This window comes from Oncorhynchus clarkii, chromosome 15 (genome assembly GCF_045791955.1).
Source record: "Oncorhynchus clarkii lewisi isolate Uvic-CL-2024 chromosome 15, UVic_Ocla_1.0, whole genome shotgun sequence".
Classification (NCBI taxonomy): Eukaryota; Metazoa; Chordata; class Actinopteri; order Salmoniformes; family Salmonidae; genus Oncorhynchus; species Oncorhynchus clarkii.
The window spans coordinates 20,943,556-20,967,551 of record NC_092161.1 but is presented as its reverse complement, the minus strand read 5'-3'; the positions used below and the strand labels follow the sequence as shown (position 1 = coordinate 20,967,551).

General features: G+C 44.4%; 1 protein-coding gene across 6 annotated transcripts in view; it reads right to left on the bottom strand.

Moving 5' to 3' along the window:
- Nucleotides 1-4,485: 4,485 nt before the first annotated feature.
- LOC139367031 (lethal(3)malignant brain tumor-like protein 4) overlaps nt 4,486-23,996 on the bottom strand; it is a 147,433-nt gene continuing 127,922 nt past the window's right edge. For 4 of the 6 annotated variants that reach the window (XM_071104935.1, XM_071104937.1, XM_071104938.1 and 1 more), the window contains 3 exons: nt 22,562-22,731; nt 10,085-10,147; nt 4,486-6,316 (listed from right to left, as the gene is read on the bottom strand). In XM_071104935.1, coding sequence (XP_070961036.1) covers nt 6,161-6,316; nt 10,085-10,147; nt 22,562-22,731 — 389 coding nt within the window. In that variant the 3' untranslated portion in view covers nt 4,486-6,160. The remainder of the gene's footprint in view (nt 6,317-10,084; nt 10,148-22,561; nt 22,732-23,996) is intronic. The other 2 variants (XR_011626832.1, XR_011626833.1) reach the window with 2 other exon arrangements.

The window sequence follows — 23,996 nt, the reverse complement described above, 5'->3', positions numbered from 1 at the left end:
CTGTCGCCGGAAGCTCCGGACCGGGAACTGTCGCCGGATTCTCTGGACTGGGAACTGTCACCGGAAGCTCTGGACTGGGAACTGTCGCCGGAAGCTCTGGACTGGGAACTGTCGCCGGAAGCTCTGGACTGGGAACTGTCGCCAGAAGCTCTGGACTGTGGAGGCGCACTGTAGGGCTGATGCGTGGGGCCGGTACAGGTGGCACCGGGCTGGTGACATGCACCTCAGGGCGAGTACGGGGAGTAGGCGCAGGACGTACTGGACTGTGGAGGCGCACTGAAGACAAAAAGTGCAAATCAATCCCAGAACAACAGCAAAGGACCTTGTGAAGATGCTGGAGGAAACAGGTCCCTACAAAAGTTATATTTTCTTTTCATCAGACCCAGAGGATATTTCTCCAAAAAGTACAATCTTTGTCCCCATGTGCAGTTGGAAAACGTAGTCTGGCTTTTTAATGGTGGTTTTGGAGCAGTGGCTTCTTCCTTGCTGAGCGGACTTTCAGGTTATGTCGAAATAGGACTCGTTTTACTTTGGATATAGATACTTTTGTACCCGTTTTCTCCAGCATCTTCACAAGGTCCTTTGCTGTTGTTCTGGGATTGATTTGCACTTTTTGCACCAAAGTACATTAATCTCTAGGAGACAGAACATGTTTCCTTCCTGAGCGGTATGACGGCTTCGTGGTCCCATGGTGTTTATACTTGCGTACTATTGTTTGTACAGATGAACGTGGTACCTTCAGGCGTTTGGAAATTGCTCTCAAGGATGAACCAGACTTGTGTAGGTCTACAATTTTTTTTCTGAGGTCTTGGCTAATTTCTTTTGATTTTCTCATGATGTCAAGCAAAGAAGCACTGAGTTTGAAGGTAGGCCTTGAAATACATCCACAGGTACACCTCCAATTGACTCAAATGATGTAAATTAGGCTAACAGACGCTTCTAAAGCCATGACATCATTTTCTGGAATTTTCTAAGCTGTTTAAAGGCACAGTCAACTTAGTGTATGTAAACTTCTGACCCACTGGAATTGTGATACAGTGAATTATAAGTGAAATAATCTTTCCGTAAACAATTGTTGGAAAAATTACTTGAGTCATGCACAAAGTAGATGTCCTAACCGACTTACCAAAACTATACTTTGTTAACAATAAATTTGTGGAGTGGTTGAAAAACAAGTTTAAATGACTCCAACCTAAGTGTATGTAAACTTCCGACTTCAACTGTATATATACACACATACATATATATACACATACATATACACACTGACTGTACAAAACATTAGGAACACCTTACACCTTCCTAATTTTGAGATGCACCCCCTTTTGCCCTCGAACAGCCTCAATTCGTCTGGACATAGACTCGACAAGGTGTCGAAATCGTTTCACAGGGATGCTGGCTCATGTTGACTGCAATGCTTCTCACAGTTGCGCCAAGTTGGCTGGATGTCCTTTGGATGATGGATCATTCTTGACACACACGGGAAAATGTTGAGCGTGAAAAACCCAGCAGCGTTGTAGTTTGACGTTGATCTCAAACTGGTGCGCCTGGCACCTACTACCAAACCCCTTCAAAGGCTCTTAAATATTTAGTCTTGCCCATTCACCCTCTGAATGGCACGCATACACAATCCACATCTCAATTTTCTCTAGGCTTAAAAATCATTCTTTAACCAATCATCTACACTGATTAAAGTGGATTTAACATGTGACATCAATAAGGGATCATAGCTTTCACCTGGATTCATCTGGTCAGTCTATGTCATGGAAAGAGCAGGTGGATCCTAATGTTTTATATACTCAGTGTATATAGTGCCTTGCAAAAGTATTCAGACCCCTTGGATTTCTTCACATTTTATTGTCACAAAGGGGGGATTAAAATGGATTTGTTATTTTTTGTCAACAATCTACACAAAATACTCTGTAATGTCAAAGTGGAGGAATTATAATTTTTTGATATATAAAACATTCAATAACTCAAATATTGTCCTGGCATGAGTATTCGACCTCTTTGTTTAGGCAAGCCAGAATAGTTCAGGGGTAATTAACAAATCACATAAATTACATGGACTCACTGAAATAATAGGGGTTGACATCATTTCTTTATGACCAACCCTTCCTATGTCCTCCATGCATACATCTGCAAGGTCCTCAGTCAAATGTTGAATTTCAAGCACAGATTCAACTACAAAGACCAGGGAGCTTTTTGAAAGCCTCATAAAGAAGGGCAGTGATCGGTAGATGGGTAACAACAACATATCAGACATTGAATATCTCTTTGGTCATGTTAATAACTATGCTGTGGATTATGAATTAAACCAGACACATTAAAGATAGTCATCTTTCTGAACTGAGCTGCAAGACAGGAATGAAACGGCTCAGGGATGTTACCATGATTTTAATACAGCTACAGAGCTCAATGGCTGTGATGGGAGAAAACGGAGGATGGATCAACATTGTCGTGACGCCACAATAATGACCTAAATGACAGAGAGTGAAAAGAAAAATACATGTATACAGAATAGAAAATATTCCAAAACATGCATCTTGTTTGCAACAAGGCACTAATGTAATACTGAAGAAGAAAAAACACAGCAAAGGAATTCACTTTGTGACCTAAATGCAAAGCCTATGTTCGGGGCAAATCCAACACAACAACACTGAGTAACTGCTTCCTTATTGTCAAGCATGGTGGTGGCTGCATCATGGTATGGGTATGCTTGACATTGGCAAATACTGTTTTTTTTCAGGATAAAAAGAAACAGGATGGTGCTAAGCACAGGCAAAATCCTAGAGGAAAACTTGTTTCAGTCTGCTTTACACCAGAGACTGTAAGAGTAATTCACCTTTCAGCAGGACAATAATCTACAAGACAAGGCCAAATCCACACTGGAGATGCTAACCAAGAAGAATGTTCCTGAGTGGCCAAGTTACAGTTTTGAATTAAATCTGCATGAAAATCTATGGCAAGACATGAGTTGTTGTTTAGCCCAGATCCCCAACATCTTGATAGAGCTTAAATAATTTTTGAAAGAATAATGAGCAAATATTGCATAATACAGTTGTGAAATCTCTTAAACAGTAGACTTACCCAAGAAGACTCACAGCTGTAATCAATGGGAAAGGTGTTTCTAACATGTATTGACTGAGGGAGTTGAATACTTATGCAACGACTATATTTTAGTTATTTCATTTTTTGAATTTTTCTTCCACTTTGACATTACAGAATATTATGTGTAGATTGTCGATGGAAAAAAGACAACTCAATCTATTTTAATCCTACTTTGTAACACAAAATGTGAACCTTTCCAAGGGGTCTGAATACTTTTACAAGGCACTGTGTATATATTTTGTTGTTGTTGTTGTATATCTATTTTTATATAAACGAGCTTGGGTCCAAGGGCTCCAGGAGACCACCTACAATTTCTATAAGAGGATTACATGAATATAGCTTTGATACATAGGCTTACTGCACACACTACACCAAGAGAAAGAACAGTAAATAAGACTGCTTCTATAGAGTATCAGGTATTCAACTCTTACCTTCTGAGGTGCGGAGGCTGCTGGTTCTGTTCTACCTGATAATGAATTGCACCCACCTGGTGTCCCAGGTCAAAATCAGTCCCTGATTAAAGGGGAAGAATGAAAGAAAATGCAGTGGAACTGGCTTCAAGGTCCCAAGTTTAATTTTAGGGCTACAGAGGATAAAGCCTGCATATGATGTGGGATGTGCCACCATACTCTCTTGGGGTCAAATGCCCTTGGGGTTACATCAAAACACTCTATACCAGCCATGTTCATGTGCTTTCTATTTTTTTTCAGTCAGTGTGTTTTCATGTAAGTATAAAAATATCCAATCTATTGTATTCAATTCAATATATTCATAATAGGTATTCATATGTCCTGGAGGCATAGTTCTGGGATACTGAACAAGCACATTGTTTTCTTAAAATTTTGTTTGAATAATGTATGAAGTATCTTGGTCTCGCATCATCAGTTCTGCTGCTTCCATGTATAGTACAGGACTGAGATGTATTTCGGGGATCCTGGTTATGAGTAGAGTAGAGTATGCAGGGTCAATGTCGTGTTGACCTTCTGTCCCTTTCAGGGTGGTCACAGAGAGAAATGGGACTGCAAAGTGTGTTTGATTTTCAAAGCAGTGTGTCCCTGAAATTGTCAGTCTGGTTTTGCAGCAGTGGATGACTGGTTTGCAGTCAGAACTGAATGTGTCACACCACAGGACTGCCAGTATCTAAATTAACCATCCGAAACACACTGCTGTGCAAATCAAATAGAAAGTGCAATCCGGAAGACCACTATCTGCAGTTGAATAAATCCCAGCCACAGTCCATTAATTTCCATTTTTGTACATAATGTCAAGGGGGACCTTGGAAGTTGGAAATGGGCGTGCAGCCTTCGCACTGTAGTAGTCAAACAATAAATAATGCAAAACTGTCTTGAGGAGAACTAAAACGGAGTGTGGAGATGGCAGGGACTTTGCACTGTTTATTTGGATTGTGAAGTCATGTGATCTGAATCCATTAAGTGTGTACAAAGTGTAAATTCAGTGTAAGAAACAAGGTTTACAAATATGTACAACACATCTTTATGGTTCAATTAGTTGTCATTTTCATAGATAAGTGGTTGATATATGGAGGTAGATATCCGCCAAAATAGATTGTGAGTCACCTAAATACGTGTAGAATATGTTAAGGGCAGATATCTAACTCCATATTGGAGGTTGTACCAAGACGTAGCACTATTGTCCATGCACTAAACAGCAGTCTTGCGCGTTACAGCATTGAGAAAGACAAGCAGCATCAGAATAAAATATGGGTTTCCGGATGCTTGACATTTGGGATAGAGAAAAAGTCCCTATAGGAAAAAAGCAGAAAGTACAGTAAACGGTTTCTTCATATTCCTGAAGTTTCAATGGAGTTCTGTTGAAATTTAGTAGCAACATTCATATTAAGACTAGAGAACAAATGATATAGCACAGTTGTTTCAACATATAGCTTAAGTTCCAAGTTATAGCAAAATATACGATTAAACTCTTAATTGTGCAGAAGATCAAGTATGCTGTTCTTTGATAATAAGAAAACAACTTCAACCTATCAGGACTGTGAGAAAACTTACCCCAATGGTAAAAAGGAGAGCAAAAATGAAAATGAAGGAGAACAGAAAATACAATATTGGTCCTTTTCAACGAGTATGGATCAAAAGGTAAATCATGATAAACGTACATTGTCTCGAGCTGCAGTACCACAGAAAGTAAGACTACGTAAGATATCTTAACTACCTTAACATTATAATAACATAAATTACACTTATTTAGACTATCTTCAGCTCAAAGCTATCCCAAGGTTTTACATTTTCCAAAACGTAAGTAAAGTTATTTTTCGTTCTTCTAATGTGCAATATATTATCAAATTAAATTTAAAACAATTTCCTCATATATAATATATTAATTTCCTTCAACTATGCAAACACCAAGATATTTTTCACAATAAATATAGGTGAGTGGATATAGGTAGTGACATAACATTTATACAAAATAGAATCAAAACAAATCAAAATGGCAGAGACGTTTGGAATATGTATCCCTGTTTGAGTCGATAGACAGAGATCGTAAGCTGGTAGTACCAGAGGTCAACTCCCGTACTGTGATGTAGACTGTAATCGGAATACACATAGCACCGTGATGACCCAGAAAAAGCCCAGTTTGTCATGATGTAGTACACGGCTTTGTACTGTTGATGGTGATTGTCACTTCTTTGATCCTGAAGGAGAAAAGTAGAGCATGGAGAAGCTACAGCGTAAAAGACATAGAAAACTGTGCTGTGTAGCTGTAAATGCGGGTTTTGTTGAGTTGACCTTCATGACACCCACATTTGAGTATTAAAGGCAGAATTAGAGGCTGTGTCCAAGGAAGAAGACACACACACGCACGCACATGCACACACACAAACCTGAAAGTCCATCGGTCTGGACAGATCATGTAGCGGCATTAGTTGAAGTTCAAGTCCTTTAACTAAAGTGCCTGTAGGCCAAGGTGAAGGAGCAGGAGTCAGGGGTCAGGGATTTTGGAATGAATCCATACAGTAAATCTATGTGTTTGACAGACACATAGGGTGGGCCTGGTGGGTGTGGCTTCCGATGCTTCATGTGTTGGCGTTGCCAGCTGCCGATTGGTTGTCCTCAGCGTGCTTGAACATCAGGATGGAGTTGTATATCTTGAGGGCAGGACCGAGTTTCACGCTCATGATCTTGACGATGTCGCGCTGGGTCAGCAGCAAGAAGGCTTTCCCGTCAATTTGCTGTTGGACGACAACCAATCAGATTACAGCATGGGTCAACAGCTGATATACAGTCAATTGAATCCAGTGAGACTTAGAAAAAAAAATCCCTCTCACTCTCTAAGGGCTACAGATCTTATCTGCCACTATACAGAGAGTATGAGCCGTTTGATCATTTATGAAACAGTAATCATGTATTTATCAGTTGGATCAGATGGTGAATGCTTGTTCAACGACTAAACGTGCAACTCACATTTTGTGTATGTAAAAAGCACAACTGTGGAGTGTTAACTGCGATTGGTGAAAAAGGGATTTCAATAACCAAGAGAGCAATGGCAAATACTAGAGTCAGATTAGCTGAGGGAAAGATGGCTGTGCTCGGAATGCTAATCGCTACTGCTACTAGCATTTAATGAATTGCTTTGGATTCCAGTCATGTCTCCTTACCTCGGTATAATTATCAACTCAAACAAACCAAACATAGTGGACCAAACATAGTGGAGACGAAGGAAGAGAATCCATTTCTCTGAGTGTTTTGTTGCAGACGGCAGCCTAACAACTATACGGGCAAAGGCTACTCCACCCACACCTGTTTCGCCGTATGGAGGAGGGCCAGCATTAAAACTATTTAGATTACTTCGGACGGGGGGGGGGGGGACTAGAGAAGGACTAGAGGGGACTAGAGGGGGGCCAGACGGGACTAGAGGGGGACCAGAGAGATACCAGAGGGGATTAGAGGGGGGCCAGAGGGGACTAGTGGGGGGCCAGAGGGGACTAGAGGGGGGCCAGAGGGGACTAGAGGGGGGCCAGAGGGGACTGGAGGGGGGCCAGATGGGGACTAGAGGGGGGCCAGATAGAGACCAGAGGGGATTACAGGGGAGCCAGAGGGTATTAAAGGGGACTAGAGGGGGGCCAGAGGAGACTAAAGGGGGGACAGAGGGGACTAAAGGGGGGACAGAGGGGACTAAAGGGGGGCCAGAGGGGACTAAAGGGGGGACAGAGGGGACTAAAGGGGGGACAGAGGGGACTAAAGGGGGGACAGAGGGGACTAGAGGGGGACAAGAGGCAGGCCAGAGGGGACTAAAGGGGGGCCAGAGGGGACTAAAGGGGGGCCAGATACAGACCAGAGGGGATTAGAGGGGGGCCAGAGGGGATTAAAGGGGACTAGAGGCAGGCCAGAGAGGGGCCAGAGGGGACTAGAGGAGGAGGGCCAGAGGGGACTAGAGGAGGGGGACCAGAGGGGACTAGTGGGGGGCCAGAGGGGACTAGAGGGGGGCCAGAGGGGACTAGAAGGGTTCCAGAGGGGACTAGAGGGGGGCCAGAGGGGACTAGAAGGGTTCCAGAGGGGACTAGAGGGGAGCCAGATAGAGACCAGAGGGGACTAGAGGGGGGCCAGATAGAGACCAGAGGAGATTACAGGGGAGCCAGAGGGGATTAAAGGGGACTAGAGGGGGGCCCGAGGAAACTAAAGGGGGGACACAGGGGACTAAAGGGGGGACAGAGGGGACTAGAGGGGGGCCAGAGGGGACTAGAGGGGGGCCAGAGGGGACTAGAGCGGGGCCAGAGGCAGGCCAGAGAGGGGCCAGAGGGGACTAGAGGAGGAGGGCCAGAGGGGACTAGAGGAGGGGGACCAGAGGGGACTAGTGGGGGGCCAGAGGGGACTAGTGGGGGGCCAGAGGGGACTAGAAGGGTTCCAGAGGGGACTAGAGGGGGGCCAGAGGGGACTAGAAGGGTTCCAGAGGGGACTAGAGGGGGGCCAGATAGAGACCAGAGGGGACTAGAGGGGGGCCAGATAGAGACCAGAGGGGATTACAGGGGAGCCAGAGGGGATTAAAGGGGACTAGGGGGGGGCCAGAGGAGACTAAAGGGGGGACAGAGGGGACTAAAGGGGGGACAGAGGGGACTAGAGGGGGACTAGAGGCAGGCCAGAGGGGACTAAAGGGGGGCCAGAGGGGACTAAAGGGGGGCCAGATACAGACCAGAGGGGATTAGAGGGGGGGCAGAGGGGATTAAAGGGGACTAGAGGCAGGCCAGAGAGGGGCCAGAGGGGACTAGAGGAGGAGGGCCAGAGGGGACTAGAGGAGGGGGACCAGAGGGGACTAGTGGGGGGCCAGAGGGGACTAGAGGGGGGCCAGAGGGGACTAGAAGGGGGCCAGATAGAGACCAGAGGGGATTACAGGGGAGCCAGAGGGTATTAAAGGGGACTAGAGGGGGGCCAGAGGAGACTAAAGGGGGGACAGATGGGACTAAAGGGGGGACAGAGGGGACTAAAGGGGGGCCAGAGGGGACTAAAGGGGGGACAGAGGGGACTAAAGGGGGGACAGAGGGGACTAAAGGGGGGACAGAGGGGACTAGAGGGGGACTAGAGGCAGGCCAGAGGGGACTAAAGGGGGGCCAGAGGGGACTAAAGGGGGGCCAGATACAGACCAGAGGGGATTAGAGGGGGGCCAGAGGGGATTAAAGGGGACTAGAGGCAGGCCAGAGAGGGGCCAGAGGGGACTAGAGGAGGAGGGCCAGAGGGGACTAGAGGAGGGGGACCAGAGGGGACTAGTGGGGGGCCAGAGGGGACTAGAGGGGGGCCAGAGGGGACTAGAAGGGTTCCAGAGGGGGGCCAGAGGGGACTAGAAGGGTTCCAGAGGGGAGCCAGATAGAGACCAGAGGGGACTAGAGGGGGGCCAGATAGAGACCAGAGGAGATTACAGGGGAGCCAGAGGGGATTAAAGGGGACTAGAGGGGGGCCAGAGGAAACTAAAGGGGGGACAGAGGGGACTAAAGGGGGGACAGAGGTGACTAGAGGGGGGCCAGAGGGGACTAGAGGGGGGACAGAGGGGACTAGAGCGGGGCCAGAGGCAGGCCAGAGAGGGGCCAGAGGGGACTAGAGGAGGAGGGCCAGAGGGGACTAGAGGAGGGGGACCAGAGGGGACTAGTGGGGGGCCAGAGGGGACTAGTGGGGGGCCAGAGGGGACTAGAAGGGTTCCAGAGGGGACTAGAGGGGTTCCAGAGGGGACTAGAGGGGGGCCAGATAGAGACCAGAGGAGACTAGAGGGGGGCCAGATAGAGACCAAAGGGGATTACAGGGGAGCCAGAGGGGATTAAAGGGGACTAGGGGGGGGGCCAGAGGGGACTAAAGGGGGGACAGAGGGGACTAAAGGGGGGACAGAGGGGACTAGAGGGGGGCCAGAGGGGACTAGAGGGGGGACAGAGGGGACTAGAGGGGGGACAGAGGGGACTAGAGCGGGGCCAGAGGGGACTAGAGGGGGGCCAGAGGGGACTAAAGGGGACTAGAGGCAGGCCAGAGGGGACTAAAGGGGGGACAGAGGGGACTAAAGGGGGGACAGAGGGGACTAAAGGGGGGACAGAGGGGACTAAAGGGGGGACAGAGGGGACTAAAGGGGGGCCAGAGGGGACTAAAGGGGGGCCAGATACAGACCAGAGGGGATTAGAGGGGGGCCAGAGGGGATTAAAGGGGACTAGAGGCAGGCCAGAGAGGGGCCAGAGGAGACTAGAGGGGGGCCAGAGGGGGACTAGAGGGGGGCCAGATGGGGACTAGAGGAGGGGGACCAGAGGGGACTAGAGGGGGATTAGAGGGAGGCCAGAGGGGTACCAGAGGGGATTAGAGGGGGCCAGGGAAGACTAGAGGGGGACCAGAAGGGGATTAGAAGGGGACTTGAGGGGATTAGAAGGGGACTAGAGGGAGATTAGAGAGGGGCCAGAGGGGTCTAGAGGGCAACTAAAGGGGGACTAGAGGAGGGGGACCAGAGGGTGGATAGAGGGTGTGTCATCTCTTACCTCCTCTTTGAACTGCTTGGCTTGTTCATCACAGCCGTGAAGAGAGTGGATAAAGTCAGCCACCTGGACAAAGACATGTAGAAGACAGACACACTGGTTAGTGTTTGTGTCACTCCAGGGTCTGATTAGGGTGGGAAATCTATGTTTATATATCTTTGTTGGCCGAGTATGGTTCCCAATCAGAGGCAGCTGTCTATCGTTGTCTCTGATTGGGGATCATACTTAGACTGTGCTTTTCCCCACCTTCTGTTGTGGGATCTTGTCTTTGTGTGTTGCATGTGTTGCACTCCTAGCTTTACGTTCGTTGAGTTGTTTATTGTTTTTGGTGGAACATTTAAAATGACCACGCTGCACCTTGGTCTTCATTTAACGACGGACGTTACAGTTTGGGAGACCATCTCAATGGAGAGCATCTGGTGGAGTTACCAGAGTAACACTTTGCTTGAACCTTCCCAGTCATAAGGCCAACACCACAAGTCATGACTGGTTATGACATCCGTTATGTCGTTGTTATGACAATGTAATATAGGCCTTATGATGAGGGGTTGTAACTGTTGATGGAAAATCAACAGACATAAGGGGATCAGTGAGTGATGTGTGAAGCTATAGCCTAATTATTACCACTCAGAAGAGCAAATCATGTTGATATTGAGAACGTGTTTGCCTGTGGGCACTGACATTTCCTGATGCTCTAAAGAAGCTAGCGATATTGCCATTCCATCAATACAAAAGGGGAAAAAAAAGTGAAGGGATAGCGTTCAATCCAAAGCTGCACATATCCAGTGCCTCCTTGGGCTTCTATTGAACCATTTAAGCTACAGGAGTTGGAAAGAGTGAGAAAACTCAAACTTTCTGAAGAGGGGTTTGGAAACTTCCAATAATAGCCCAGGGTAGCTGGGGTTCTAGTGGGCCTGACTGCAGCTGTTACTGGGATAACAGCCAAGGGAATAAAGGGGGGTCAGAGAGCGTAAGAAGCTCCTGTATGATGGATATCGACTGCTTTACAACAGAAGACAATCTGCTGGAAGCCACTGACGTAAGACAATAGCCTTTAGAAAGCCTGTATCCTGCCAAAACATTGTCAAATGAGGCTTTTAAAAAATGGAATGAAAGAGATGGTGAGGCGTAAAGTGCCACAGGACTTGCTAGTGAAAATGACTTCAATTAAGTACCCCAAAAAACAACAAGGTAACTCTTCCTCCTCTGTCAGGACATTCTTACCGTAATGAAAACATGGAAATTAGTCATAAAGCTAAATTACCGGACACCAACAGAACAACCAGTTTATTCAGAGTCATATTGAACCATCTCAGTACAGTTGGCGGTAGCTTCGAGGTTAGAGAAACGAGGCCAGTAACTGGAGGGTTGTCGGTTCAAATCCCAGTGCTGACTGCAAATGTATCAATTTTGTGCAAATGGGTAAAAAAATATGTATTGTATTGAGCATGGTCCCAACAGCTAAAACAAAAGTCACACGTGAAGAGAACCCCGGCTGCATCCGTGTTACATGAGGGTGTGATAAACAGCTATTTAATATAGTACATTATGAAACAGCTGTTTGTTCCAGTCCAAGACCCTTAGGTCCTCATCTCACCCAGCTAACATCTCCCAAAATCTATTACCTCACTGTGCATCACTGACCAGTACAAAATAAACACAAATGTCCCTTTTCACCCTGTGTTAAGCACAGGCCCTGTTTGAGTACTCTTACAAATGGATCCTTCCTGCCTTCCTTCCTTGTCGTTATCGCCGATCTGACATGACATCTCACACACATCCACATACACTGCATATGCACATGCATAAGGACAACACAAACACACACACACATTTACACTCATCATATGCTGCTGCTACTCTGTTATTTATTGTACTTCTCATTATTATGTAGCCTGAATGCCTAGTCATTCTACCCTGCCTTCATTTACATAACTACCTCAAAGACACTACATGACCAAAAGTATGTGGAAACCTGCTCATTGAATATCTCATTCTAAAATCACAGGCAATAATATGGAGTTGTCCCCCCCCTTTGCTGCTATAACAACCTCCACTCTTCTAGGAAGGCTTTCCACTAGATGTTGGAACATTGCTGTGGGGACTTGCTTCCATTCAGCCACAAGAGCATTAGTGATGTCGGGCACTGACGTTGGGCGATTAGGCCTGGCTCGCAGTCGGTGTTCCAATTCATCGCAAAGGTGTTCGATAGGGTTGAAGTCAGGGCTCTGTGCAGGCCAGTCAAGTTCTTCCACACTGATTTTGACAAACCATTTCTGTATGGACCTCACTTTCTGCACAGGGGCATTGTCATGATGAAACAGGAAAGGGCCTTCCCCAAACTGTTGCCACAAAGTTGGAAGCACAGAATTGTCTAGAATGTCATTGTATGCTGTAGTGTTAAAATTTCCCTTAACTCGAATTAAGGGACCTAGCCCAAACCATGAAAAACAGCCCTAGACCAGTATTCCTCCTCCACCAATACTTTACAGTTGGCACTATGCATTCAGGCAGGTACCATTCTCCTGGCATCCGCCAAACCCAGATTTGTCACTTCAGAGAATGCATTTCCACTGCAACTGAGTCCAATGGCGGCGAGCTTTACACCACTCCAGCCGACCCTTGACATTGTGCATGGTGATGCGGCTGCTCGACCATGGATAACCATTCCATGAAGCTCCAAACGAACAGTTCTTGTGCTGACGCTGCTTCCAGAGGCAGTTTGGAACTCGGTAGTGAGTGTTGCAACCGAGGTCAGACACGTTTTTACGCGTTACGCGCTTCAGCACTCCCGTTCTGTGAGCTTGTGTGGCCTACCACTTCACGGCTGAGCCGTTGTTGCTCCTAGACATTTCCCACTTCACAATAACAGCACTTACAGTTGACTGGGGCAGCTCTAGCAGGGCAGAAGTTTGACAAACTGACTTGTTGGAAAGGTGGCATCCTATGACACTGCCACGTTGAAAGTCACTGAGCTCTTTAGTAAGGCCATTCTACTGAAAATGTTTGTCTATGGAGATTGCATGACTGTTTGCTCGATTTTATACACCTGTCAGCAACGTGTGTGGCTTAAATTGCCGAATCCACTAATTTTAAGGGGTGGCCACATACTTTTGTATATATAGAGCACCTCGTACACCTGCATATTGATCTGGTACTGGTACTCCCTGTATACACTAAGTGTACAAAACATTTGGAACACCTGCTCTTTCCATGACATAGACTGACCAAGTGATGGACTGGGTGTATTGATATACCATCCAAAGTGTAATTAATACCTTCACTATGCTTAAAGGGATATTCAATGTCTGCTTCTTTTTATTTGTTACCCATCTACCAACAGGCCCTTCTTTGTGAGGCATTAGAAAACCTCCCTGGTCTTTGTGGTTGCATTTATGTTTGAAATGTACAACTCAACTGAGGGACCTTACAGATAAATTGTATGTGGGGGGTACAGAGATGAGGTAGTAATTCAAAAATGATGTTAAACACTATTATTGCACAGAGTGAGTCCATTAAACTTATGTGACTTGTTAAGCACATTTTTACTCCTGAACTTATTTAGGCTTGGCATAACAAAGGGGTTGAATATTTATTGACTCAAGACATTTCAGCTTTTAATTAATTTGTAAAAATTTAGAAAAACATCATACTACTTTGACATTATGGGGTATTGTCTCTAGGCCATTGACAAACACATCTAAATTGTATTAGTTTTAAATTCAGGCTGTAACAAGAAAATGTAGAAAAAGTGGTGTGAGTAATTTCTGAAAGCACTGTATATCTGCAATGCAGAATCATGATAATGCAGCGCCCAAAGCTGCCGCCTTGAAGCAACTGGCCAGTAGTCTGTACTGAGGCAGACCTGGGCTCAAGTAATATTTGGCTTCCTTGAAATATTTTGAGTGTTTGATTGAGTCTGCCTAGAGTGCCAGATGGGTGGTGTTTGCACCTTTAATTCTATTGCTTTCAGAATCCGAATGACTATTTGAACCCAGGTCTGCAGTGGTAGGTCTATTCAGGAGGAATTATTCTGCTAACAATAGCTACAGAGGACTGCCTGCTACCTGAGTGTCATGTCAAATACCTGGCCTCAACATTAGAGAGCATAAATATCAGTCTGTATACAGCACATTATAGTGAGGAGAGGCATCTGAACTGAAACACACTGTAGTCTCCAGGACAGGATTAGTAAAATTCTCTACTAGCTAAGTGCCATTTATGGAAGTTCAAAACATTCCATTACATATTTCTAGAGTGGGTTGGAATTCAATCAGAAATCTTAATTTGTGTTGGAATTATTCATGAGCGGAAACAGTTCTCCAGTTCCTATGAGGATGTTATTAACAATGAGAATACTTTGCATACACAAATCACCCACTTACTACCAACAACATCAATTTGTAGCTTTTGAAAAAAAATCCCAAACAATCATATACAGTGCACCCCTTGACTTTTTCCACATTTCGTTACGTTACAGCCTTATTCTAAAATGGATTAAGTTGTTTTTTCCCCCTCAAAAATCTACACACAATACCCAATAATGAGCAAAAACAGGTTTTTGAAATGTTTGCAAAAAAGCTTAAGTATTCAGACCCTTTACTCAGTACTTTGTTGAAGCACCTTTGGCAGCGATTACAACCTTGAGTCTTCCTGGGTATGACGCTACAAACTTGGCACACCTGTATTTGGTGAGTTTCTCCCATTCCTCTGCAGATCCTCTCAAGTTCTGTCAGGTTGGATGGGGAGCATTACTGCACAGCTATTTTCAGGTCTCTTCAAAGATGTTTGATTGAGTACAAGTCCTGACTCTGGCTCGGCCATACAAGGACATTCAGAGAATTTTCCCAAAGCCACACCTTCATTGTCTTGGCTGTGTGCTTAGGGTCGTTGTCCTGTTGGAAGGTGAAACTTAACCCCAGTCTGAGGTCCTGAGCGCTCTGGAGCAAGTTTTCATCAAGGATCTTTCTGTACTTTGCTCCATTCATCTTTGCCTCGATCCTGACTAGTCTCACAGTCCCTACTGCTGAAAAACATCCCCACAGCATGATGCTACCACCACCACACTTCACCTTAGGGATGGTGGCAGGTTTCCTACAGATGTGACGCTTGGCATTCAGGCCAAAGACTTCAATCTTGGTTTCATCAGACCAGAGAATCTTGTTTCTCATGGTCTGAGAGTCTTTAGGTGCCTTTTGGCAAACTCCAAGCGGGCTGTCATGTGCCTTTTACTGAGGAGTGGCTTCCGTCTGGCCACTCTACCATATAGGCCTGATTGGTGGAGTGCTGCAGGGATGGTTGTCATTCTGGAAGGTTCTCCCATCTACACAGAGAAGCTCTGGAGCTCTGTCAGAGTGACCAAGGCCCTTCTCCCCTGATTGCTCCATTTGGCAAGGTGGACAGCCCTAGGAAGAGTCTTGGTGGTTCCAAACTTCTTTCATTTAAGAATGATGGAGGCCACTGTGTTCTTGGGGACCTTCAATGCTGCAGACATTTTTTGGTACCCTTACCCAGATCTGTGCCTCGACACAATCTTGTTTATGAGCTCTATGGCCAATTCCTTTGACCTCATGGCTTGGTTTTCGCTCTGGCATGCACTTTCACCTGTGGAAGTTTATATAGACAGGTGTGTGCCTTTCTAAATCATGTCCAATCAATTGAATTTACCACATGTGGACTCCAATCAAGTTGTAGAAACATCGCAATGGAAACAGGATGCACCTGAGCTCAATTTTGGGGCGGCAGGATAGCCTAGTGGTTAGAGTGTAACCGGGAGGTTGCAAGTTCAAACCTCCGAGCTGACAAGGTACAAATCTGTTGTTCTGCCCCTGAACAGGCAGTTAACTCACTGTTCCTAGGCCGTCATTGAAAATAAGAATTTGTTCTTAACTGACTTGCCTAGTTAAATAAAGGTAAAAAAATAAAGTCCCATAGCAAAGTGTCGGAATACTTATGAAAGGTATCTTTAAAAAAAATGTTTATGATAAATTAGCAAAAAATTCTAAAAACCTGCTTTTGCTTTGTCATTATTGTGTGTAGATTGCTGTGGGAAATATTTGATTTAATCCATTTTAGAATAAGGCTGTAACGTAACAAAATGTGATAAAAGTCAAGGGGTCTGAATACTTTCTGAAGGCACTGTAAATCCTGGTCAACACACAACTTGATCCAAGTTTCACACTAACACACTGTACAATTCCAAGTGTGTGCTCCAGCCCAACAAATGCAAATCGGGGGGCCAGCTAAGCATTTCATTTGTCATCTTTGGGTGGTAAACGTCTCCAGCCAGTGTGCGTTAAAGCGTGACAGGAGTGGGTAGTGGACCAGGAAAAAGCCTGTTACAGACAGAGTCCCAGGTGAGGCTGGGTGATAGAGCAGCAGTCAAGGAGCGGTGTTTTTGCGAGGCTGTTCCCATGGCTGTTTTGTGACTACCAATACTCGCACGGACGGTGGCAAAATACATTCTTCTCCCCTGCGGACACCCTCTCTTTTCTGCTTTTAGGAAAATATGATGGGCTAGGAATCCAGGCAAAGGGGCAGAAACATTGACTTTTCCATTTGAAAGCACCACTTTTAAAGAACTTTGACTCTTGCTTTGAGAGACAGAGAGAGAGAGCGAGGGAGGGTGGGAGTAGAAGGACAGGTGTAACTTTAGTGGAATGAGAGCAATGATCCATATGTAGGATCTTAATTGGGATGGCAGGTAGCCTAGTGGTTAGAGCATTGGACCAGTAAGGTTGCTAGATCGAATCCCAGAACTGACCATGTAAAAATCGGTCGTTCTGCCCCTGAAAAAGGCGGTTAACCTACTGTTCCTAGGTCGTCATTGCAAATAAGAATTTGTTCTTAAGTGACTTGCCTAGTTAAATAAAGGTTAAATAAAATAAAAAATAATTTGATCACTATTTTATTGCTGAGAATTTTCCTGTGCGGCAGGAAAAGAAAAGGGTGTATTTGAGGTTTAAAAAGGCTTCTAACGTTTGTAATTTCCACTTTGACATTTCAGTTTTGATTGGCCCTAACAAAACATTCATCAAACCCTACAAAAATGTCCATTAATTATAATCCACATAATACATATAAAATCTTACAGCAACAGGAAATGTACATCATGTATGACGGGGATCAAGGGCTGGCAGGATTATGAACCCAATGAACTAAAGACTAAGCCTTGCAGATAAACTAACTCCCAAGGAAATAGCTCCTAGGGTTCTTGTATCTTAATTAGAGTACGTCAAGCTTAATGTTGAAAGGAAATGGCATTGCTAGCAAACCAGTGTGATGTTAGCAACGCCAAGGCCGGGAGTTAAATTCCCACAGGGATCACATAGACAAACTAAAAATGTATGCTCAAGCTTTGGATGATAGTACATAGTGCAATGCTAACCCCACCCAATTAGCTAGTGGTTAGGTTGGAGAAGTGATGGCTGATGGAGATAGTGAAATGTGCCCATTCAGCACTGCTCAAGGCTATTAAGCTATAGGCTCACTTTATAGAACCTCGGCTAAGGACTTGATTTAAGGGACGTGGGTGGTGAAGTATGGATACATCTGTAGTCTTAGGGGGGGTTAGTGGGTGTTATAAAAGCCTATATAAGCACTGCTCCTCTCCCTCTAGTCGATCCCTTTACAGTTCTGCTCTCTCCCTCCCCTTTTCTCTCTACTGCAATCTCGCTCCTTCCACTCTGCCAAATCCCCACAACCGCCAAGATAAAACATCTTCTGGTACAACTCAATGACATTCTGTGCTGCCCCCTCTCTGCAGGTTGCAGTCACAAGACAAGCCTGGGCCACATTCGGTAGGCACAACACTGTTGCAGATAGAACTGACAAGATGCCCTTTTCTACACGTCAGAGGGGTTTGTTTTACAGTACATCATATAGTTCTATCTGAACGTGCCACAACACTGTGCATTGCTTTTGTGAGTCTTGGTTACCTCTATTGGACCATCTCTCATCAGTCTGTGCTCCGAGGGGGCCCGATCCCTCAATCTTCCTCTCTCTCCTATTGCTCTCCTAACTATCTTCCCTGTAATGGTGCACATTGATACAAGTGTACAGTTTGCACATTGATACGTGTACTACGGTGCTTGGTTACTGTAATAAAGCACGGTTAACCCGTTTCTTAACATGGTGAACGAATAGGCTAACTAAAGCCACAGTTGCCTGTGTCTCTGTTCAGTGCGCCTGAGTGATGAACTGAAATGACGGTTACTGAAATTTTGCCGGTGGTTCCATTATTTGACTTCCATTATTATAATTTTTTTCTGTGAGCTCGATTCAGTTTCTCTAGAGATAAATCGGATCAAGCCTGAACTGTGCGATGTAGTAGGGAGTTGTAGTTCCAACAGGCCAATACTGTAGTTCCAACAGGCCAACATAATTGCCACGTTGTCTGCGCTACTAACTACAATGACCATAATCCATTGAGCGCCGGCCATTGAGAGACGGACAGAAGAGCGCGCGATCAAGAAAGAAGACAGCACATGCTAAGCAGATTCTTTGAGAGGTATCTCTACCTGAAAATACATGATCTAAGTGATTGACAGTTAGTATTCAGCTGTCATAAAAGTATGCCTTATTTACTTTGAAGAACTACTAAAATAGTGAATTGGTCAGACAACAGAGATGATGACTTGGAATGAAATAATAACAATCAAATAAAACAAATGTTATATACACACCAAATGCATAGTACATTTAATGTCTAAAAATATAATCGAAACCGTATTTGAAAACTGTGATAAATTTTTTTATGATCAAACCGACCTCAAAAAGCACTAATCGCTCAGCACTACTATTCAGTCTTAACTCATAACATCTTAACATTCCCCATCCCTTCTCTCGCTCTCTTTCTTTCCCTAGGGGTACCTTGTTGCCCCCCCTTTTCTCAACACTGCCGTGGTGTTTGGAAATAACTCCAACCCGTTACAAATGGTGGGTGACCTATTTGTCGTTACCATTGGAGATTAGGATTGGGCGGTATCCAGACTTTCATATCATCATACCATCCTTCTCTCACCCTGGGATTTACCGTATTTACCGTACCGGCTTAGTACACAAGGGAGTCCCAAAACCGCAAAAAAGTCCTTTGAACGTCTATTACTAGAATGCTAACAAAATTAGCACAAGTAATTGATAATTTCCATGGAGGCTGCTAGCTAAATATGCTAACAATTGCCAAGTCAGGGAATCCAGCTCCTAAAGTTATACATATATAGGTAGGAGCTACCGAAAATAATTTCTGGTGAGTTTAGACATTTCCAAGCGAATGTGAACGAGAGACATTGTACAAATGAACAAAGTTTTGACGCATGCTTGTCTGAAGGAAGAGCAGTACTGGATCTCTAACAGCATGTCTACACACCGTCTCTGTGTGGAGTCTGGAGTCGCTAGGGCAATGGGCCTGCCTGCTCTGCTCAGAGAAGATAGGCGAGCAGCAGATCGGCCCATAACAGAGAGGAGAAAAAACGTCGGAAATCAAGATATCAGTGGCAGCTGTACAAATAACTCATCCAAAAGGGCTTTGACTTCTCAAACTTATGATGCCCCGTCACCTTATTTATTCAGCCACTTACTTAGATAGCAAGTTAAACTTAGGGGTTGTGTTAATGCAGAATTCTGCATTTTCACGCAGGAAAAAATATAAATGTAAACGCAGATCTAAAATACTTCTTATTGTAATTGTTGCTCTGCATCAGACTAATTTTGTGCTTCAGTTGTACTTCTAAACTCGGATAAGAATTCACAAAAGGGTATTCTATCAGCAGACAGTGCTCTGACTGATGTGTTGCTACTTTTCTCTGTACTTCTCTCTTGTAGCCAGGCTATTTTCTCCGGTCAATGCAAGATAAACTTTAATATTTATATTTTACCCCCTTTACGAAGGTCCTGGAGTGGCCTAGCCAGTCTCCAGATCTCAACCCCATAGAAAATCTTTGGAGGGAGTGTTTCCCAGCAACAGCCCCAAAACATCACTGTTCTAGAGGAGATCTGCATGGAGGAATGGGCCAAAATACCAGCAACAGTGTGTGAAAACCTTGTGAAGACTTACAGAAAACGTTTGACCTCTGTCATTGCCAACAAAGGGTATATAACAAAGTATTGAGATTAACTTTTGTTATTGACCAAATACTTATTTTCCACCATCATTTGCAAATAAATTCATTAAAAATCCTACAATGTGATTTTCTGGATTTTTTTTCTTCTCATTTTGTCTGTCATAGTTGAAGTGTTCCTATGATGAAAATTACAGGCCTCTCTCATCTTTTTAAGTGGGAGAACTTGCACAATTGGTGGCTGACTAAATACTTTTTTGCTCCACTGTATACTTTATGCTGTCCAAGCCTATTGGAGATGCTCAATAGCGGTGTGGAATGGAGAAGGTGTGGTGTGTATGTAGCGAAAGCTGAAAAATCACTTTGTGTCCGGTAGCCGTCCTCGTCTCATCAATCAAAGTCACCCGTAGATGGAGAGAGTGCTTAGCAACCACAGGAGGATCATGGCATGGGGCACGGCAGACCTTGGCATTGGCCACATCGCACATGCCATTTAGACCGGGACGTCGTGCATGTAAATTCATTCTTAGAGTGGAGCGGTGCCCGCTGAGGGATCCTGACATTTAATTTGTGTCTCGTATTCTAACCAGAGAGGGAAACTTCCAAGGTTGTTTTTTTTCTCTCTCGAGTGACAGCTGACATTTCAATTGATTTGGACTGATATCAATTTGGCTTGACAGAGGAGGTTTGAAACAATACGAGAGGACTGACAGACTATCAATGGAGTAGACATACGATAAATTATGAAGCACAATGCATTGAACCGCATAAATAAAATGGTTAAAAACATTATGATTCATAGACCTACACATTAGCGTCATTGCATTTCTCCTTATGTTCATAATTCATCAACTGTAAATAAACAGTTGATCATATCTGGTATGATTAGACACAGCGACCCCAAGATTGCTTATTTATTCTGTCCACACACACACACACACACACACACACACACACACACGAGTCTATTTACAACTAGGCTCTCTGGCTGCAAGGGTCAAAGTTTATTGTCACACCTGGTTGCTATGGTGTCAAGCTCTCTCTGGAGCGTGAAAACTGACATCAGCAGTAGAAGAGAAATGACAAAGTGGAAACAGACAGGACAGTACTGTATGTGAGGAGACTCTGGTTCACTATAAACCCAACTGACAGACGACTGGGTTAAGGTTTTCTATAAGTGAAGTCAGAGGCAATAGAATCCCAGCACATTGCAAAGCCACATGTAGAGCAATCTCAACAATACAGGGATCTATACCAGATGATGAAATAAACTAAGGTGAGACATCCTCAAGCATATGTCAACGGGTCTGTGTGTGTGTGAGTGTGTGTGTGTCTATGCGTGTGAACTGTATGAGTTTATACAACGGGTGGGTCTAATCCTGAATGCTGATTGGTTAAAACCGCATTCCAGCTGGTGTCTATTCCACAAGTTACCACCGGCTAAATCTATGATGTTAAAATGCCTATTTACTCTGTTCCATCTGACTGCGCAATCCACTGTCTCATCAGCCCAGCCAGTCTCATCAAGCCCAAACTTGATCTCCACTATAAAAAACATATAGACATTATCTCACGTTTCTTTTAGACTAACATTTAGTTTTCAACAGTGTAGATTTGTATAAACCTTGCTGTTTGTCTCTCTGACATTTTCAACATTGTTTCAATATTCAAATTCGATCTCCAGCTGTCCCATTGTAATGAACGTGTCGGGAGTCAGGACGAGACAAATAGGCAGGCAGCGTTTCTCAGCCAGTCAAAATCATGAGTCAGCTGGCATCATTTTATGGATATATACAAAGAAATGTCAATTGAAAAAAGGTCAAATGAAACAAAGTGCAGTTAGTTTGCAGTCTTTCCAGCTTCAGTTTGAAGTGAATGTTTTAGCTGTGTTGTTGGCTAGCTCCTTTGAACAACAGTGTACTGACAAGTGAGCCCATTTTCTTTGCCAGGTGAAATTGCGCCTCATTAGCTCAAAGTTATGGATGTACCCAAATAAATGTCACTAGGAAACAGCTTCAACAAATGCAAATGCAGCTACTTTGCTGTTACTCTGCCTGCACTTTTTGACGTGACTGTAAGTTATTTTCGTAGTTGGCTAGCGAACCGATACAACGACAGCCAGTTTGGGTAGAAACCCTAGAATTGTGTCAGGACTATATCTTGTGGAAGGATGAAATAGTATGAATAAATTAATCAAAATAAAAGTTTTATTTATGAAAATGTCAATAATATAGTAATAATGCCCTCGAAGCTGGTGTTTGGAGGATATATTGCCACGTCTTGGGCCTAACAACACCCGTGCCAATATATCCTCCAAACACCGGCATCGAGGGCATTATCACTTAAATGTGCCACTGCTTGTCTCTACATAATTTGAACCATCAATTCACATATCCATGTGTGGATGTGTGTGTGCTCTCACCTCGTCCGCGGTCCAGTGGGCCACACGGCTGGCCTGTACTCCGGCCACTCCAGGCAGCAGCTTGCAGTGCTGCTCCCAGCATAGGGGCAGGTCCCGGCCAGGGTGGGCCGACATTGCCGACAGGAACACCGACTGGTGGAGGGCCTGCTGCAGGCTGTCCACGCTGTGCTCTGGAGGGGGAAGGGTGTACATGTCATTAGTGGGTTGCCAATGTGAATTTGTTAATGAGTGAGAAAGGGAAAAAGAGGGTGGGGAAAGAAAGAGAAAGTGAGCTAGTGAGAGAGTGAGGAGAGAGTGCCTTCAGAAAGTATTCACACCCCTTGACTTTTCCCACAGTTTGCTGTGTTACAGCCTGAAATGAAATGGATTAAATTTAGCTTTTGTGTCACTGGCCTACACACAATACCCCATAATGCCAGTGAAATTATGTTTTTAGAAATGTTTACAAATTAATAACGTAAATCTGAAATGTCTTGAGTAAATAAGTATTGCACCCCTTTGTTATTGTCAGCCTAAATAACTTCAAGAGTAAAGATTTGCTTAACAAGTCACATAATAAGTTGCATGGGCAATAATAGTGTTGAACATGATTTTAGAATGACTACCTCCTCTCTGTATACCATACATACAATTATCTGTAAGGTCCCTCGTTTGAGCAGTGAATTTCAAACACAGATTCAACAACAAAGACCAGCAAATTTTCCCAATGCCTCAACAACGATGGTCGATGGGTAAAAACATTGAATATCCCTTTGAGCATGGAGAAGTTACTAATTACACTTTGGATGGTGTATCAATAAACCCAGTCACTACAAACATACAGGCGTCCTTACTAACTCAGTTACCAAAGAGGAAGAACACCACTCAGGGATTTCACTTTGAGGCCAATGGTGACTTTAAAACAGTTAAAGAGTTTAACGGCTGTGAAAGGAGAAAACTGAGGATGGATCAACAACATTGTAGTTAATCCACAATACTAACCTAAATGACAGTGAAAAGAAGGAAGCCTGTACAGAATACAAATATTCCAAATCATTCATCCTGTTTGCCACAAGGCACTAAAGTAATACTGCAAAAATGTAGCATAGAAATAAATGTTATGTCCTGAATACAAAGCGTTATGTTTGGAGCAAATCCAACAACACATCACTGAGTACCACTCATCATATTTTCAAGCATGGTGGTGGCTGCACCCTGTTATGGGTATGCTTGCCATCAGCAAGTACGAGGGAGTTTTTAGAAAAAAAAACGGAATAGAGCTAAGCACAGGCAAAATCCTAGAGAAAAACCTGCTTCAGTCTACTTTCCAACAGACACTGGGAGACAAATTCACATTTCAGCAGGAAAATAACCTAAAACACAATGCCAATAATAAACTGGAATTGCTTACCAAGACAATATTGAATGTTCCTAGAGTGGCCTAGTTACGGTTTTG